Source organism: Ruditapes philippinarum, unplaced genomic scaffold (assembly GCF_026571515.1).
Source record: "Ruditapes philippinarum isolate M1 unplaced genomic scaffold, ASM2657151v2 ctg5821_1_1_1_1, whole genome shotgun sequence".
In the NCBI taxonomy this organism is placed as follows: Eukaryota; Metazoa; Mollusca; class Bivalvia; order Venerida; family Veneridae; genus Ruditapes; species Ruditapes philippinarum.
Genome location: NW_026865285.1, coordinates 4,628 through 22,985, shown reverse-complemented (window position 1 = coordinate 22,985; position 18,358 = coordinate 4,628). Strand labels below are relative to the sequence as shown.

Here is an 18,358-nt window from a genome sequence, read left to right as displayed (position 1 = left end):
TGAATGAAAAACAAGAGGGAAAACCCATCACAATACTTATATATAAATATGCAAGAGTTGTGTCCCTTTGGTATGTGTTTATAACCTGCGCGAGTGTGGAGGACAGGAGTTTTCCCGCCAGAAATTGCCACGTGATTGGTTTTACGTGCAAGGTCATGTGTCACCTGAGCAGGATCGTTTCTAATTCTAAACTCCGGAAGTACGTATTTTAATTTCAATCTTTATCTTATTTAAATAGCGAAGAATTAAACTGGTTGTGATTTGGTTCCAAAACGGTGCTTCCCTGTAAATCTTCCCCCCTTTCAGTATTCTATTCAAATATTACAAACTTAATACAACTTTGGTATTTTACAAATGTAACTATAGACACATTTAAATAAAATATGTTGCGCATAGAAAGTCTACACAATGAGTATGGCAAAAGAAATTTAATAATCAATTCATACAGCACGTTCAATATAATAATAATAGAAAATAATAATAAAATAATGAGCATACGTATATAAAAATTTCAAAGAAACTGGAAGATGAAAATTATATTCGGGATAAAATATTTAAAAAATAATAATGATACATGTATATTTGAATAGGAAATTTGGTTTACTTTAAGTGAACCGTGAATTAAGAAAATCGTAAATTAAAAAAATATGGCATGTCTCCATCAATATTCTATATAAGAATATAGGTAGAACGTATATTTTGCTGAGTTTTCAGACAAGCCGACATTGCCAATGTCATATGGGGCATTACAAGGTGTACTGGTGGAGAATGACATGCGGATTTTAGGCGAGCAGGTACCTGAGCAGCGAGCAGGCACCTGAGTTGCGAGTAGGTACTTGAGTGGCGAGTAGGCACCTAAGTGGCGAGCAGGCACCTTAGTTGCGAGCAGGTACTTGAGTGGCGAGAAGGTACCTAAGTGGCGAGCAGGCACCTGAGTAACGAGCAGGTACCCGAGTAGAACTACTGACCTCACGCAAGACTGTTGACTAGATTTTATTGATAAAGTAACCGCAAACCCAGGCAGGATCCTAAGCAGATACAATAATTTTACAAAAGAATATATCTCAAATTGCACGCATCAGAACTCCAATAGCAGGCCTTAGAAATCAAAGAGTAAGTGTCATTACGTGGATTCTTTGGTGATCTTCTATTAAAGTTCTTCATGATAGGCCATGCATATTGCATAACCTCTATCATTATATATAATATGATTAAACACTGTTGGACATAAACAAATTTGTTGTTTAAATATCTCAACATTCTCATATATAAAATACAGGTACCACGTGTTTATCACTTCACATATAACTTCATCTTTGATGTTTTACAGCGTTCCCATGCTCTATATTATAATCCATTCTAAGGTTTTAAAAAGTCATATACGTACATGTACATGTATATAATTTAAAAGTCTCTATTTATTTCAATAGTCTGCATTTTAATATAAAATTCATGTGTCTAACGCTTGTTTCTTGTCTATTTTTATATTTCCATTTTCCACTGCCGGCGCATGACAATTTACTTCATTATGACAATTTCCGTTTTCTGTTGTGTTATTATTTCCATTTTCTGTTGTGTGATTATTTCCATTTTGATAACTGTCAATTGGTTTGTCAAGCTTTTTGTCAACAGTGACGTCATCATCGTCGGCCTCCGAGTCACTCCGACTATCTTTAATCTGCATCAATAAAATGCAAGCATAATGATAAATCAAAAGGGGAGATAAATATGGTATTGATAATATATGATAAATCAAAAGGGGAGACAAATATATAATAATTTATTTAAAGGGGAGATAAATACGAAATTGATAATATCAAATTAATATAGAATGATAAACAAAAGGGGAGATAAATATGATATTAATAATATATGATAAATCAAAAGGGGAGATAATTTTGATATTGATAATATATAATGATATATTCAAAGGGGAGATCAATATGATATCGATAATATAAAATGATAACTCAAATGGGGGTATAAATATAATATGGATAATATATAATGATAAATCAAAAGGGGAAATAAATATGATATTGATAATATATAATGATAAATGGAAGTCATTTCCACATTTCAAACTTCACTTAAAATTAATAATAAATAGTTCAAAATATGCAAAAGTAGCTATTAATGCGTAAGTCACGCAGTACAATATAATGCATGGTGATAAATACTGCAAAGTCAGTCATTAATTGCTTATTTAATGTAAATCATTTATTGAATTGTGAATATGCTTACTTTAACTAAAATTTTTGTACATTTTTCTCAAGATTGATTTTCTTTAAAACATTTCTGACGCAGTTTTAATTACTTTCAATACTTACATCGCCTTCTGTAAGCGTCTTGTACACCATTTTATAAATATGATACGACCAAATACACGTTAACATCAGTAGCAGGTACAAAAAGAAGTTGAAAAAGTAGTTAACAAAGGTAGGTGCATCTATGATATCGAGAACTTCAATGGTGGTTGTATACAATATTCTGAAACAGAACATAACACAATATTAAGTATATGCCTTTCGTAAAAAACCGGGACGAATGTTACCTTTGGTCTCTTTTAAGGCATGTTTTTGTCTGTGCCTAACATAATACGGAGTTTAAACGTATCATCATCGTGCTTTTAAGGTAACATGACACTTAAACAGGTAACGCAACACTAAATATGTACCGACCATTTCTTTAAGGTAAGACGAGACTAAAAAGTGTCACGCAACACTAAATGTGAATCAAATGACACTTCCGGGCTCGTAAGACAGATAAAGACGGATAAGCACATTTTAATATCATTGTAAAGTCATGTGACCTTGTCTCGACCAATGGCAATAAAAGGAATTTATTTGTTGTATAATAATTTTTTCGTGAGGAGCAGTTTACAATATTATTTTCATTTTCGGTATTTTCACTGTAAAAATTAATTTTTCACTGCAGTGAAACATATTTTCCGTATTTTCACTAATGTCTTGTCGGACTTCTTTCTTCTAAATTCAGCCAATACAAACACGTTTTACTTCAAATTGTAACGTCAAAAAAAATTATAATAAAAAAAGTTTTATCTATAAATACAGGATTTGTTTTCATCTTGTGGTATGAAGATCATCATATTTATTCGACTCGTTCAATAAATTCTGTATTCAAACTACTCTCATTTAATATCCTTTATGTATTGAATAAAAGTAGGCCCCGATTTTACGGATTCACAAAAATTGAACGGGTATGTTATCAATTGACAAGATATGATGACGTCATATTTTAAATATTATACATAAAATGTTAATAAGAAACGAGCATGTGAAATAAAAAGGAAATTGACATTCAAAACATCGTCACATAAAGTAGAACTTACATAAAAGGTAATACATAGTGTCTAGCTACCGTCCAAACCAAAACAAATATGCCGAACGCAACATCTGTTAGTGTCTTACGTTTTAGATATATACCCATCTTTGCCAACTGAAGTAAAAAATATTCGTCATAAATATTATATAAAGATATTTAAAAGTACATGTATAAAAAAAGACACAAAACTGCACATGTATTACATAGATATTTACAGAATTATTTAATATAGATGATTTAAGTTACAAAATATCAAACACTTTCTGCATTTGAAGCATAAAAATGTGGTAAAGGGGTCATCCCTCGAAAGTAAGTATAATGATTTAGCATTTTGTATGAAAGTCAAAAAATTTTCCTACTTGAACATTTTTAATGACAAATAATGTTATTTTCAGCGCTACTTCCGCCAGGTGATAAGCATCTAACATGCTCTTAATATAAAACTTTATTGAAACATTACCAAACTAATGTTTGACTTTTCTAAAGAAAGAAAAGTTTATTCATTTCTAAGGCATGGTGTGCCTTTAATACTCCGCCAATCCGTACCTTACGCCGCCATTACTAATCAACATAAAATGTAATTGAATCATGTGTCTTATGATATGTCATTTCAAACCAGGGGTCAAAGGTGGTCCATATTTTATAACCAAATACAAGCTGGTAAATTATTCACGTGAATGACATAGTTGTTAATCTTCACGTATACACGCCTCGTAATTTTCTCACTAAACATAATTTTACAACTTTGACAATTGAGCCGTGTCATGACAAAACCAACATAGTGGGTTTGCGACCAGCATGGATCCAGACCAGTCTGAGCATCCGCGCAGTCTGATCAGGATCCATGCTGTTCGCTTACCAACTCTATTATAAGTAGAGAAACTGATAGCGAAAAGCATGGATCCTGGTCAGACTGCGCGGATGCGCAGGCTGGTCTGGATCCATGCTGGTCGCAAACCCATTATGTTGGTTTTGTCGTGACACGGCTCAATAATTGTTGAGAAATTCCTCGCGTTTTATTACATTTATTTATAATATACAATCTTTATTGATATCTAGACTCATATAACCGTAATACAATAGCGCCCTGAATAGGCTACGTGTGTTTAATGAAATTGTTAGCACAGTCATAATCATAATAAAAGTACAAACGTTCTAGTTTTTATAGTAAAATATTGTAAAGTGATCAAATTTACGGCAGTAACAATCCACGTAAATGACAAAAAAAAAGTCAAAATATGCAAAAATTGTTATTGTGTTAGTCACGCAGTAAAAAATATGGTTATATTTTTTTATCAAGTTTGATTTTCTTGAAATATTATGGCTTATGTGGAGGCATGCAGCTTTAACAACTCTTTAAAGCCATTTATTGACTTCTAGCATCAGTAATTGGTAGAACACAGAGTTTTATTTTTACCAAACACAGAGATTCTGTATGGTGGCTGATTTGTGCCATGCCGTACTTTCGCTCCGCGGGGCGCCATACCAGAATACGACAAAGTGACCACGAAAGTAAGATAAAAGAGTCACATTGTCGTGATTTCGAAGTTTTGCCTGGTTAAAGTGGTTACTTCGTTATTTTTTTTTTGTAATTTCGCTGCAGCCCAGCGGAGCGAAAGGCGACGGCATGAAATTACGACAAAGCGATTTCGTATTTGTTTCTGGCGCCCTGCGGAGGGAAAAACGGCATGGCACAAATAAGCCACCATGATCCCCAGTTCAAGTACTAATAACATGTTCTTCGCCTATATCTTGTAACACACCAATTTACCGATGGGCGACTGAAATAGAAGCACACAAAATAAATAAATGAATGAATGATGGATGAATGATGGATGGATGAATGAATGAATGAATGAATGAATTAATGAATTAATGAATTAATTAATTAATACTTAATTAAAGATAATGCACTTTACCTCTAACCAGGGATCTGAGACATCATGTATGAGAAGCACAAGTGAACCAACTCGCACAAAGTTACTGATCCAAGAAAAATATATGAGAACTATTGTTGCTAAATGGTGCACTATCATTTGTACAAAATCCTGAAAATGAAATAAGATAAATCCATCAAATTAACAACAAGATTATTAATTTTAAGATTTTTTTTTACAATTAAATCACAACGTTTCCAGCTTAAATGTAGAAAAGTTTGGCGAGTATTAATAATTAGTACGACCTTTGCCATGAGTTTAGGAGAATGAAGAAAGAACGCTGCACATAAAGAATAACAAATTTTAGTTACAAGGTCAAGTCACAAGACGAGGGAGAGATATTTTGTTTTGTTTGGTTTTACGGCGCTATAGCACAATTTAGGTCATATAACGCAGAAACAGGAAAGATGATTTTGGTTAACCTGGGGTGTTACAAACTTAAAGCAACACTAGGGGTCAAGCCGTTGTTTACTTTGGCAATAAATATGTACACTCATTGCTCAGTACAGGTTGATTTCAGGAACAGGTTCGATTCGAGAGTGTGCCTATATGCTTACAGCTTCCTTATCAAAATATCGGACTAAAATGAGTTCTGTATTAACTGACTTTATTGTATTATTTGTTTTATCGTCTACCTACAGCTTAAAACAGCACGCCTCCAGACTCCTGATAATTTTCATGAAATTTTATATTATGTATTAAAAGTAAAATATTACATACAGTAATTTACACATTGCAAACGGCACTTTCAATCCACGTAAATTACCAAATATAGGTCAAAATATGCAAAAACTAGCCCTTACTGCGTTAGTCACACAGTTCAAATATGGTGATTATACTGCAAAATCCGACATTCAAATGCATGTAACATGTAGTTCATAACTTGAATTGTGAGATTTTTTACTTTTATTAAACATCTTAGTGCATTTTTGCCAAAGTGGATATTTTTGAAAAATTCTTGACTCATCTGGAGGCATGCATGCGCAGCTTAAAAAAACCCTGATGCACTTTTGATGCACTTTTGTAATTAACTTTAATCATTTTTATACACATTTGTAATTTAAGTGATTCAAATATGCAGACAGGGTCATTTTTTTCTATGCAATTCATATATATTCATGTGTAATGGAAAAAAGTATAATACTGCTCTTTTGTGGTCATAGAGTAAGGTGAATATCAAACTGCAATAAAAGGCAAGCTCTATCATGTAGTACCAATATATGCCGTCAGATACATGCTGGAAATACAATAAAACTATGATCATAATTAAGTTAATGTAAAAATGTAATAAAAATTAATTAAAGGTAATAATGTAATAAAATATATGATATGACAAAGTCTGTAACATGTAATGTACTATTTCTTTTGCTATATTATCGATGTATATATTACATTCAGTAAATAATTCATTATATTTTATAGACAATAATCTCTCGTGTCATATCATATCATGTTTATGTATTTTTGTTTGTTTGTTTGTCTGTTTTTGTTGATTTTTTGTTTACATGAGACGAGTATTGGTCTATGCGAGCACATTTTTGGCATTCGAAGCATCTCGGCGATTATTCATAATCATCCGAGGTTTGACGGTAAAGCCCGAGAAAATACAATTGGAAATTGAGACTAACGTGTTCCGATAGCCAAACTTTTAACATTCGGATCTTCTCGGCCTTTCGCGTCAAACTTCGGAAAAGTTATTCTGAATAATTACCGAGATGTCCCGATTGTATTGAGAACGACTTTCTAAAAGACGAGTAATTAACACCCGAGGAATCATTGTTAGCATATGTACAGGGACAGGAAATATTTTAACTTCAATACATTGAAATGGTATTTTGATGACAACCAGTTTTGCGACATAAATTGGTTTAGTTAGATAATGTATAGTTATGAATTTTGTTTTACATTTTTACGATAAACTCGTGTTACTAAATATAGTATTCGAAATATATTATTCACCTGTTGCGGCCATCCTACCCAGCATTCCTTTGTTGTTGTAAACCATGGTTTCTGTAAAACATGAAAAGTAAACAAAAATTTATATACAGAGAACATATTACAAAGTTTTGACTGATCAACAAATACATAAGCATTGTTAGCAAGAAATATTTTACAATAGAAAAATGAACTATTTCAAAGAAAGCATTGACAATAACGACATGTCTTTGGTATAAGAAGTACCAGATGAAATAGTGTGCTTCAAAATATAAACCAATGTTTGTTTTTTTGTTTGTTTGTTTTTTTGTTTTTTTTGGGGGGGGCGGGGTTGTGGTGCCTAAGACAATCAATGATGCTGATTGAATATTATCTTTTTTCAAGACCTGAACAGCACCGGACACAACATGTTTGATTTACAAATGCTGCCCTGCATAATAGACTCAAGCCGCCTCAGTCACCACAATGCTCCTGTGGCATTTGAAAACCAAAACAACCGAGCACAATCTGTAACAGTGTCCGTTACTTGGCAACACAGAAGCGGCACGTGACCTAAAAGCACCCACAGAAATAGACGCTCTAAAGGGCAATGCAAAGGAGCTTCCAATGATAGCATCGTTCCTTGCTGTGGCTAGATTGGCTGAAGAATGGGAACCATTCGAGAACTTTGGGAACCAGCTTGTGTAACAGTATAGAGTCAGACGACAACCATTCAAATCCGTGCAGTCTGTTTAGACAATGATCTTTGCTTGTATCGGAACCCCTTCACTTAAAGTGGACTAATCTCAATACAAAACCTGGTGAAGTTCATTTACGAATCCAGGGGTGGTGTAAGGTTTAAATATAATGTTGTAAAATATCTTACATTCCATAGTAGACATAAGCCATAGATAAACGAGGATGTGTAAAATATAAAATGCCATCTGCAAATAAAGAAGAAATAAAATCATAAAAGGAAGTTAAATTTATATAAACATACGAATGTAAAAATTGTATAAACGTATGTCAAAACAAGTGTTGTTTACCGTCTTTACGACTATTTTAAAACAAATTTACAGTTCACAGAAAATTGTAGTGTTAGAAAACAAGATTAATTCTTGTAAGATATCCTACATTTACCCTTACACGAGCTTAAACTTCTATTTTTGTATAAAATTACCAATGCATACATTAACGGAGAAGAACGGACAAAAACACGTGAGCACGCGCTATGTTACACGTTTTTAACATGCGCCACTCGGGGCACCATGTAAAATAGCTGACTGCAATGACGGCCCGGTAGTTTTTTTATCAGAACATAACTGTCAAATGGCACCGCACTAGAACGTGGAAAGCATGGAAAGCATGGAAAAATTGTTTCTTTAAACGAAAAAGGTTAACAAAACGCGGAAGTACCGACGTATAATTTAACACAAGAATAGGGCTAATGCCATGCATCCTTTTCGCGGACTTTAAATGCATCCTCCTTCTTTTGCAGATGTTCATGCACGGAAAAAGTGCATAAACCCTCTACTGATTCTATCAACAAACTAAGAAATAAGGCCTTACCCGCTATCGCAGAACTTTTTTATTGTGGGCGTGGCATCACGCTTCTTCCTTTTCCGAAACCACACCTCTATCTGTCGTACTGACCAATCAGTCTGCTTTGATAATGCCTTTGATAAAACAAATAAATTTATTATTTGCAAAATAAAATATTGAACACTCGCAACTTTTCGGCCCTTTCCGTCAGTCTTCGGATCTCCGGTCTTATGGATGATAACCGAGGACGTTCCGTTGTGTATTGTAATGGCATTTTATCCAGTTATCACACTGAAAAGGATTATAGTTGTAGTCTTTGTTTAGCATGATTTATATTTTTGAACCATTATTGTTATATAAAACATACAAGTTTTACAATCATCATCAAAAGCAAGGATAGGCCAATCTTCTATAGGTAATACTATAATAATAGGCAGTCAAGACAAGGTACATAAATAATCTTTGATTCTTTCAGGTGCAGTTTGCAATACACTTCTAATATTAAAAGCGACTTCATTTTAAAGTTTTACCCCAAAACATAAAGAAAACTCAAATTGTTGTATAGTTGCGAACCTAATTAATTAAAGTATTCAACAATTTGATAGTTTAAAGGAACTCCCACTGAGGTCAAAAAGTCTAACAGAAAATTTGAATTTCTTACATATACGATATGAAGATAAGCTGGGGGCACTTAAAAAAGAAAGATACACAAAAAATAATCAAGAAATATACCCAAAAAATCATTAAGTATTTTTGTGCTGTTCTTGGCCCGGTTTCAGTGAAAAACCGTTGCAACGTTTTTCAATTTTGGGTCATTTGTCACAATTAGATTTATTGTTCTGGCAAATGTTTTGAAATTCTGCATAAAAGCTTTGGTATAGACCTACATCAAATGGAATATTAATCCCGAAAAAAGTAGTATCAGTCCTATCATGTCTAAAAGGGGGGGGGGGAAACAACAACAAAAAACCTCAGTGGAGTCCCTTTAAGCTCCGGGGATATTTTCTTTGATTTAAATATATGTGGGCCTGCTGGGCCACTTAGAACAACATTAAATATAAGAAATAAATTTATACCTCATAATTTGGTTGAAGTTGTCTCTTTTGTTTATATTCCTCCTCCAGAACAGCGTTTGGTGTTATAAATGGAACCCTTTGTGGTTGTACACCAAGTTTATAACCTATTGGCTTCAACAGAACACTGTGAAAAGAAACATAAAAAATCCACATTGTGACATCTAACTTATAGTAGTATTTATTGTGCATCATTCTAACTTTATATCAAGTTACTTCTTTATGATGAATATGCAAATTTCTAATAAATACGAATGACCGGTGGGGACATTTAAACTTATTGAATTCCCGAATCATCTTCTTGTATTTGGAATTTTAACTTCGTCAATCCACAATTTCAACTTGCGAATTTCACGGATTCTTGATTTCAACTTCTTGTATTAACGATTTCAACTTAACGAAATCAAGATTTCAACTTCATGAATTCACGAAATCAACTTCGCGAATTCACGTTTTTAACCATACGATTTCAGCTTCACTTATTCAAGATTTCATCTTCACAACGATGATATCATTAATTCACGAAATTGAAAACGTGAATTCTGTATGTTAAAATTGTGAATATAAAATAAAGTTGAAATCACGTAGATGGGGTCCGGAATTCATGAAGTTGAAATGTCCCCACCGGTCTTTCGTAAATATAACTACGGTATTTGATATGTAAAGCGGTTTAAAGTACATAAGAATCAAATATTATTAAGAATATAAAACAGACAAACATTATTCAAAAATATATTATACAGTACTCCTAATCATAATAAAATAGAATGTTTTAAAAATATCTGAGCTCAAACAAGAAACAAAAAACAACAAGTCTTTTGTAGGCGCATTGAACGCTTAACACTGAATATATTAAAAACCCATAGATATATCTGCTTTAAATATTAAACAGTGATCCCATGACACATGTACTGTTGTTCACAGAAACTTGAAAGGTACTTGGACTTTGAACTTCCGGCGAACTTAAGCCCTTAGAGCAAAACTCATAATGGTTCTACCTTTTTATTAGAGTAAAGGCACGTGTGAAATCGTACTTCCGTTTTGCCGTTATGATGAATTGTACATATTTGCATGATAATGATAAAATGCAAATATGAAAATAAATGCAAATATGAAAATAGAATGTTCATTTAGATCTCGATATAAAAAAGGCACCGACGTATGGGGTCAGATCCCCCCCCCAAGCCTCTGTGAATAAAGATCTTACCTCTCAATAATAAACCTGAGTATAACAAGAGCAGCTCCTAGTAAAATACCAAAGTGAAGATCCGTCGTTTCTGGATAGTATACTTCCGATCCTGGCTGGTTCTCAAGATCCTTCCAGCCATACGTATTGCCAAATACTTTGTTCGGGAACCACCACCGTTCGTCCCAGATGAAGTCGTTGAAACTCTTCAATGCCATGTTTGGAAGATAAAAATATGTTTCACTTCCGGTTTGTAGCTTTACTTCCGGTGCACATCAAGTTGAAATGTTCTGAAAGCATGGCGATGAGAATTGATTTGAATGATATATTTTAAATATGTAAACGTACGTTTCCCTGGAAAACATCCTTGTGTTATGTGCTAATTTATGACTATTTCTCAGAAAGAGTAAAACACAATTTGACGAATGCTAAGTAACACATCACATCATTTGTTGCATGACATTTATACATCAATGATGACATTGACAAGTATCGTAGCACATGTTACAGCAACAGCTGTAAATAGAAATGCTTGTTTTTAGAAACACAGCTTCCGAATGATTGGGCACTTGATTAAAAGGCGCCATCTGGATTTACTGTCGCGTATCAATATATTGTACAAGAAACAATGACAGAAACAATGACGGGTTTTTAATAAGAAACCAGGCGTCCATTAGATTAATTTCGATTGTCAACATCCGGCTTGACAAATGACCACTTAATTTGAATATAAGGTATCTAATAAAACAATGGCCTATCTATGAGTCTACCATTTGAAACACTCTGTCGTTTTTATGAGTCTACCATTCGAAACGCCTTGCCGATTACTAAAGCCCATGTCGGGATCGAACTATTTATCCGAATTTTGGACGAACATGACCGAAAAGTAACGACTTTTTACTTATTATTTACATTGTGGTGCAGATGTCGCCACTTACATTTAGGAAAAGAACGCTATCGACTATATATTGAAATAAGGAAAACCGGTGTTATCTTAATTCATCATTTACTTAATAATATATTACGCTACATTTGTAGTTTTTCACAGCTGTGCCATTTTCCTTGGCTGAACAACAACAACAAGATATGAGCCGCGTCATGACAAAACCAACATAATGGGTTTGCGACCAGCATGGATCCAGACCAGCCTGCGCATCCGCGCAGTCTGATCAGGATCTATGCTGTTCGCTATCAGTTTCTCTACTTGCTATAGGTTTTGTAAGCGAACAACATGGATCCTGATCAGACTGCGCGGATGCGCAGGCTGGTCTGGATCCATGCTGGTCGCAAACCCATTATGTTGGTTTTGTCGTGATGCGGCTCATATGATAAACAAGCAGGAAGGGCGGCGTTCAATGAACGCAACCCCCACACGATACAGCAACACAAGAACACCGGTAAGAAGCCTAACAGGACCAAAATTAAAACAGGACAGGACAGAAGGCAGCATGAATGGGTTGATTACAACACCAAAAACAATAGTAGTGTTATGGGAAAAAATGTACATGGACTTGCTCAGTTTCCATTTCGGAACTATCCATTATCAATTTTAGGGATATCAGAATCAAAAATCTTTAAGTTAGTCAGCCAACAGCACTTTAACTCAAGTGGTGAAGTCAAATCACTTTAGGTTTTAAAGTTGTTTTAATTTATTCACCCATAGATTCTTCGTCATTTTTTCTTTTTCGTAATTTACATGGATTGTAAATGGCGTTTGCAATATGTAAATTCTCGGGTTTTACAACTCATCTTTACGAATTTGCAATTTTCAACATCATGAATTCACGATTTCTTCATCATGAATTCAAGATTTCAACTTCATAAATTCATATTTTGAACTTAATGTATTTACGATTTCATCTTCGTTAATTGACAATTTCTACTTCGTGAATTTACAATTTTAACTTCGGAAATTCAAGCTTTCAACATACGGAATTCACGATTTCGACTTCACGAATTCAACTTCATGAATATATGTTTTAATTTTCACGATTTCAATGCCGTGTACATAAAATCTTGAATTCGTGAAGTTGAGATCGTGAATTTGTGAAGTTGAAATTGTGATTTTTTTTGTGAAGTCGAAATCGTGAAATTATAATCGTGATGTTCAAAGCGTGATTTCGCAATGTTGAATATGTGAAGTTTAAATCGTGAATTCATGAAGTTTAAATATTCACGGAATTAAAATCGTGAAATTCAAAACGTGAATTCATGAAGTTCAACTTCACGAATGATATCGGGAATTTATGAAGTTTAAATGTCCCCACCGGTCTTTCGTAGCAAAGTTTTCAGATTAACTACTCCATAGATGAACTTTTCCATCGTTCATGTAAAAGTTCCTATGCCTGTTTCTGGGAAACAACAACAGTGTATGTATACATGTTTCCATTACTTTTTCCCCTTTAATCATGTTGGCGGAATAATACATAATTGATTATCATTGGATCACGTGCTGCTATCCATTATTCCAGTATCACTTGCCTGTATTGTTGTTCTGGTGTAATCATTAAAAAAACATTCGAAATGTCACTGCTATAGTTGCGGTAAGAAATACAGTACAGACCCGCGCTCGGTGACCACCCCAATGTTAAGGACAACCCCCTTTTAAAGGCCTCAACAGACGGAGGACTTAGTTGTACAGCACTAAAGCAAAACAACACTTGCATTCAGACGGTAATTCTACACTGTAGGAATCATCTGAGGTTTCCCTAAAAAGGATCCCTCCCAATTGATCCTTTACATATTTTACTCACTAAATACTTTTTTCGCCATAAGTAATGTTTGAAACACCTCCATTTAATTTTTTTTTAAATGTGAAGCATGACCTAGACTCAAACCTGGGACCCTCGGAATACCGTACTGCGGCTCTACTGACTAAGGTATCCGGCCGCCTACAAACTACCTCCCTTCCGATAATTAGAGAACAGTTCAATACCATGACATAATCATTTTCGGAATAATTTGGGATTCGAACATAACACAAATTTGGGTTTCCTGAAGAGTTTTTCAACATCATTTTTACCCCATCTTACTACTATGTTTACCTTTTAGCCCTAATTGTTCTGGAATTTCATTCATTACACCCATTATCAGGAGATAATTTGGTAATCTGTTACTTGTCATTGTGGGAGGTCTGTAGAAATCTGTACGACAAGATTTTCAAAATAGAACATGTCCTCCAAATTCAAGAAATAGTAGCCTTCACACATTAAGATTTGCCTGTACATCTTAGTTTTAATTGGTGTTGTACTTCAAAATCCTACCGTCTATTGGGGCCTTTTAACACGACCAGTTAATTCATTAATTTTTATCAATGCATTGAAGTAAGGCAAAAATGCAATGGTTATTTATTCACCTTTGAAAAAAGTAGGAAACTTAAATGTTTTACACAAGAAAAAACGATAACTGGGAAGTAGTGTCAGATTTCTGAAAAAAGTTTCGTAATAAGATATCAGATATTTTGCGTGTGTATGTGAATTCTTAATCTGCGTCCATGTTAAAATATGCGATAAAGAGATAAAAAAAAGTTTCGGGAGATCTCTATATGACGAGAAAGATTGTGTGGGGTGGGTGGGGTGGCGTTGGGGGAATAAAGGGGGACTTTATGCCATAAAAGGCATAGACAAATTATACGATGGATGAACAATTACATGTTTATATATAATTATGTAACCATACAAGCAAGCCACTAAGTAATTCATGCATTATAGTAGCAAATTACGAAAACAGTTGAAAACTACAATACATTCGAGGTAAGTAATATATATTATTTATTTTTTCATCATTTTTTCTGATGCATTTAAGCAATTTATATGAAAACTAATTTTTTGACCAATATATATTTAATTAGACTATAAGCATATTAATATCATGATATGTCAATGATGACAGATCATCACATGTTTAAGGGGGTCATATTGACCGATATGATGTTATAGATATTTGAAATATGCGTTCCGTATCATTAGAAATATACGTTCCGTATCATAAAAATATGCGTTCCGTATCACTTAAAAAATACGTTCCGTAACACTCAAAAATGCGTTCTGTAACACTCAAAATATGCGTTCCGTATCACTTAAAATATGCGTTCCGTAACACTCAAAATATGCGTTCCGTATCACTTAAAATATGCGTTCCGTAACACTCAAAATATGCGTTCCGTATCACTTAAAATATGCGTTCCATAACACTTAAAATATGCGTTTCGTAACACTCAAATATGCGTTCAGTAACACTCACTGGATGAAGCAGCTACATTAACTTCAAAAATGTACTTAGATAACTATTTTTTTAGCCTCCATGTAACTTTTGAGTGAAAGTCACGTGACATTATAACTGTACTGAGAGGTGTACTGGATGAACTCACTTAAACGAACAGACAGACAAACGGACAAACCAATATTTGTGATTAGAGATTAGATAAGTTATATTATGATAATCGCGCGTAAATTCTCTGATCATATTTATGGTGAAGTTTTAAAGCCATTAAAGCTGACAATTAAAACAAGAAAGAAAAAAGTAAACGACAGAAAAAATGCCATACACAAGTCACTGAAAATTGAAAAGAGCTATTGTCAGTATTAACACGAACTTTTATTTTTTAGTAACAATAAAGTAACCAATCATGTATGCTTTGCTTTAAAAATTTCACCATCCCTAGTTTTCATATATGTAAAATTTAAGTCCTGCGAAATCTTCCCGATTAAGCGATTTATTTTCTAAATAATAAAAACAAATAGGTTGCTTTTTATATAAAGAAACATTAGTCCTATCTATGGAACGCCTAATTAACAAGTACTGAATTATTCAAATCTCTCTTTTATTGTTTTGCAAATGACATAATATATTTTGAAGGGAGTACAATCAATTGAGCCGCGTCACGACAAAACCAACATAATGGGTTTGCGACCAGCATGGATCCAGACCAGCCTGCGCATCCGCTCAGTCTGATCAGGATCCATGATGTTCGCTATTAGTTTCTATACTTGTAAAAGGGTTGGTAAGCGAAAAATGCGCAGGCTAGTCTGGAATCATGCTGGTCGCAAACGAACTATGTTGGTTTTGTCGTGACGCGGCTCAATTTATGTGTGAAGTGTAATTCAATTGAAGTCCTCTTTTAAGTTTTCAACCACTCTATGATTGATATTCATTATCCCAATATGTATATGAATATATGAATGAGACTGAGATTAAATATTCTTATCTTATATTTTATATTTGCCTAGATTTTAACTGATTTAGGTTAGGGTTAGATTTTATAGATACGTTGAAATTAATGCACCGATTAATGGCCAAGATTACGCTGTTCTCGACTTTGATAAATCCATTCAACAGGTAATTTTAACATCTCAATAAATAAGTAAATAAATAAATAGAAAACACAATAATATGTGCGGTGATATTCATATTAAATCCAAGGTTCTTTAAGAAATAGGACAGTACCTAGATTCAATGCAAATGCATTATAGTAATGCCCTCACTCTTTGAATTGGCGCGTGCTCTCCAGTAGAATTTATAACCTTTCTTATGTTATGTGAACTTTTGTATGAACTAGAGCATGCAGTTATTCATGTGAAATCCATTAATGTTTCCTGAGACGTTTATTTGAATTTCTGCGCGAGATTCTAGTATCTGGATAAAGGTTCAAAACTTCTAATATTTGAAAATGTTATACTATATTAATTCAGCGTGCCATAATGTATAAATAGTGACACGTACTGCCAAATCGCTGTAGCTCTATAGGTATAGCGATAGACTGTAAATCGAGCGACTCGGGTTCGATTCCCGGACGGCGCAGGTCACTATCGTAACGATTGGTCAGGAAATCCTTTCTTCGGTCTAGATTTGCTTTGACATGTGCAGAAGTTTTCAGTTTCTTACAAAAGTGAAGACTTCAAGTACTGTTAACTGCTTCACAGTCTGGCCAGGAACGAAGCGGGGGCTGGTCTGTGCTTTTAATGGTAAATTTAATAATTCTTTTTTACTGCTAAACTACCAACACCGACACGACGCATCACGCTAAACACTGATCACGGACCTAAATTGCCAATTAAGGTCCGTGATTTTATTAATTACATAATGCATTGCTATACTCGGTGTATAAAGTCAATACAAACATGTTGTTGTTGTTATTGTTGTTGTTGTTGGTAGTGGTGGTGGTACACATGAAACAAAGTAATTTACAATGTAGTCCTAAGTATAACTATGTCACAAATGTTCACCATACCGTCATTTCCGCCGCGGGCGTTCATCATGTATCATTTTTAACACCACTTAACTTTTCTTATTTAACAATGCACAGTTGTATGCAGTACATTTATACCGATATTTTCAAAGATAACGATTTCCCTATAAGAAATAACATACAATTTATTGAAAAAGCGTAAAACAATATGCTTAGTTTCCGAAATACTTTTTACGTGGTTTAATAGTACATAAAAACATATAAACAACAAAAACACAACAACAAAACAATGTTATCACATGATCCCGAAACCTTACAATACATACATGACTTTTTACAAACTCCAACAATCTTTGTATGTTAAGATGAAATCTAACTTTACATCACATGTTATGGAGGTAAAAGGTTAAACATATAAATCAGGTCGAGAGAAAAAAAAGTTCTCATATAATTATTAACAGAATGTATACTAAAGTAATTATTACTTATTATTTATACAATTATATATGCGCGTATGTTTTTTTTTCCATCTCAGTGCATTATACAAATGTAAAATCAAAATACCTTGAATTATAAATCTCTTCCTTTAAACATATGAAGTTCTCCCTCGCATACGAGAATTACTCATGTGTGTCTATAACATATAGTGGCGACTGGCGAGTGTAGCAAACCACTCAACCATGATTTATATATGCGTCACTTGACAACATACAAACTTTCATACTTTCATCCTCATCACGAGTGTGTGTACCCCCCCCCCCCTGTTTTCCCTTTAGACCACTAGAGATACCGGATTGATAAAAGCGAATGGGTACTTTAAAATAATAACATAACATACGATATTATAAAGTAGGACTTTCTAATGCTTGATATATTTATATATGTACGGATGTGAACATCGTACGATGATTTGTAATTAATGCAGCGCACGAGACTCCAGGCTATTTATAGATATTGTAATCAAATCAATTAAGATGTCACGTAATATGTTAAATATTATAAATAATTATTCGGGCGCGTTCCTTTTTCATATTCAAATGTTTTAATTCGCCGTAATAGTATATATGTCAGCATTTTAGTTAAGGTTTGCAGTAGATTCTAAATTGTATTAAACACCGCACGCATTTTTTTCATATTAAACATTGATTATTAAAGCTGCATGCCTCCGGATTAA

General features: G+C 33.8%; 1 protein-coding gene across 2 annotated transcripts; it reads right to left on the bottom strand.

Moving 5' to 3' along the window:
• Window positions 1-413: 413 nt before the first annotated feature.
• Window positions 414-17,903, bottom strand: LOC132728528 (ceramide synthase 2-like). Of its 2 annotated transcripts, none has more exons than XM_060714165.1 (11): window positions 17,749-17,903; window positions 11,019-11,287; window positions 9,815-9,938; window positions 8,766-8,872; window positions 8,083-8,140; window positions 7,242-7,292; window positions 6,427-6,519; window positions 5,265-5,393; window positions 3,353-3,459; window positions 2,331-2,490; window positions 414-1,678 (listed from the first exon to the last, which is right to left on the bottom strand). In XM_060714165.1, the coding sequence occupies exons 2-11, from the start codon at window positions 11,213-11,215 to the stop codon at window positions 1,451-1,453; spliced, it is 1,254 nt and encodes a 417-aa protein (XP_060570148.1). In that variant the 5' UTR covers window positions 11,216-11,287; window positions 17,749-17,903; the 3' UTR covers window positions 414-1,450. The 2 variants fall into 2 exon arrangements, with proteins under 2 accessions (XP_060570148.1, XP_060570149.1); XM_060714166.1 differs by lacking the exon at window positions 17,749-17,903 and adding an exon at window positions 17,511-17,651.
• Between the last annotated feature and the right edge of the window lie 455 nt (window positions 17,904-18,358).

Coding starts and splice junctions, on each gene's coding strand:
- LOC132728528 (XM_060714165.1), bottom strand. CDS start 11,215: ATGGCATTGAAGAGTTTCAACGACTTCATCTGGGACGAACGGTGGTGG. Junction 3,460..5,264: donor TCTCAGATCCCTGGTTAGAG/GTAAAGTGCATT, acceptor TTTTTACTTCAG/TTGGCAAAGATGGGTATATA. Junction 1,679..2,330: donor AGACGCTTACAGAAGGCGAT/GTAAGTATTGAA, acceptor TTATTGATGCAG/ATTAAAGATAGTCGGAGTGA.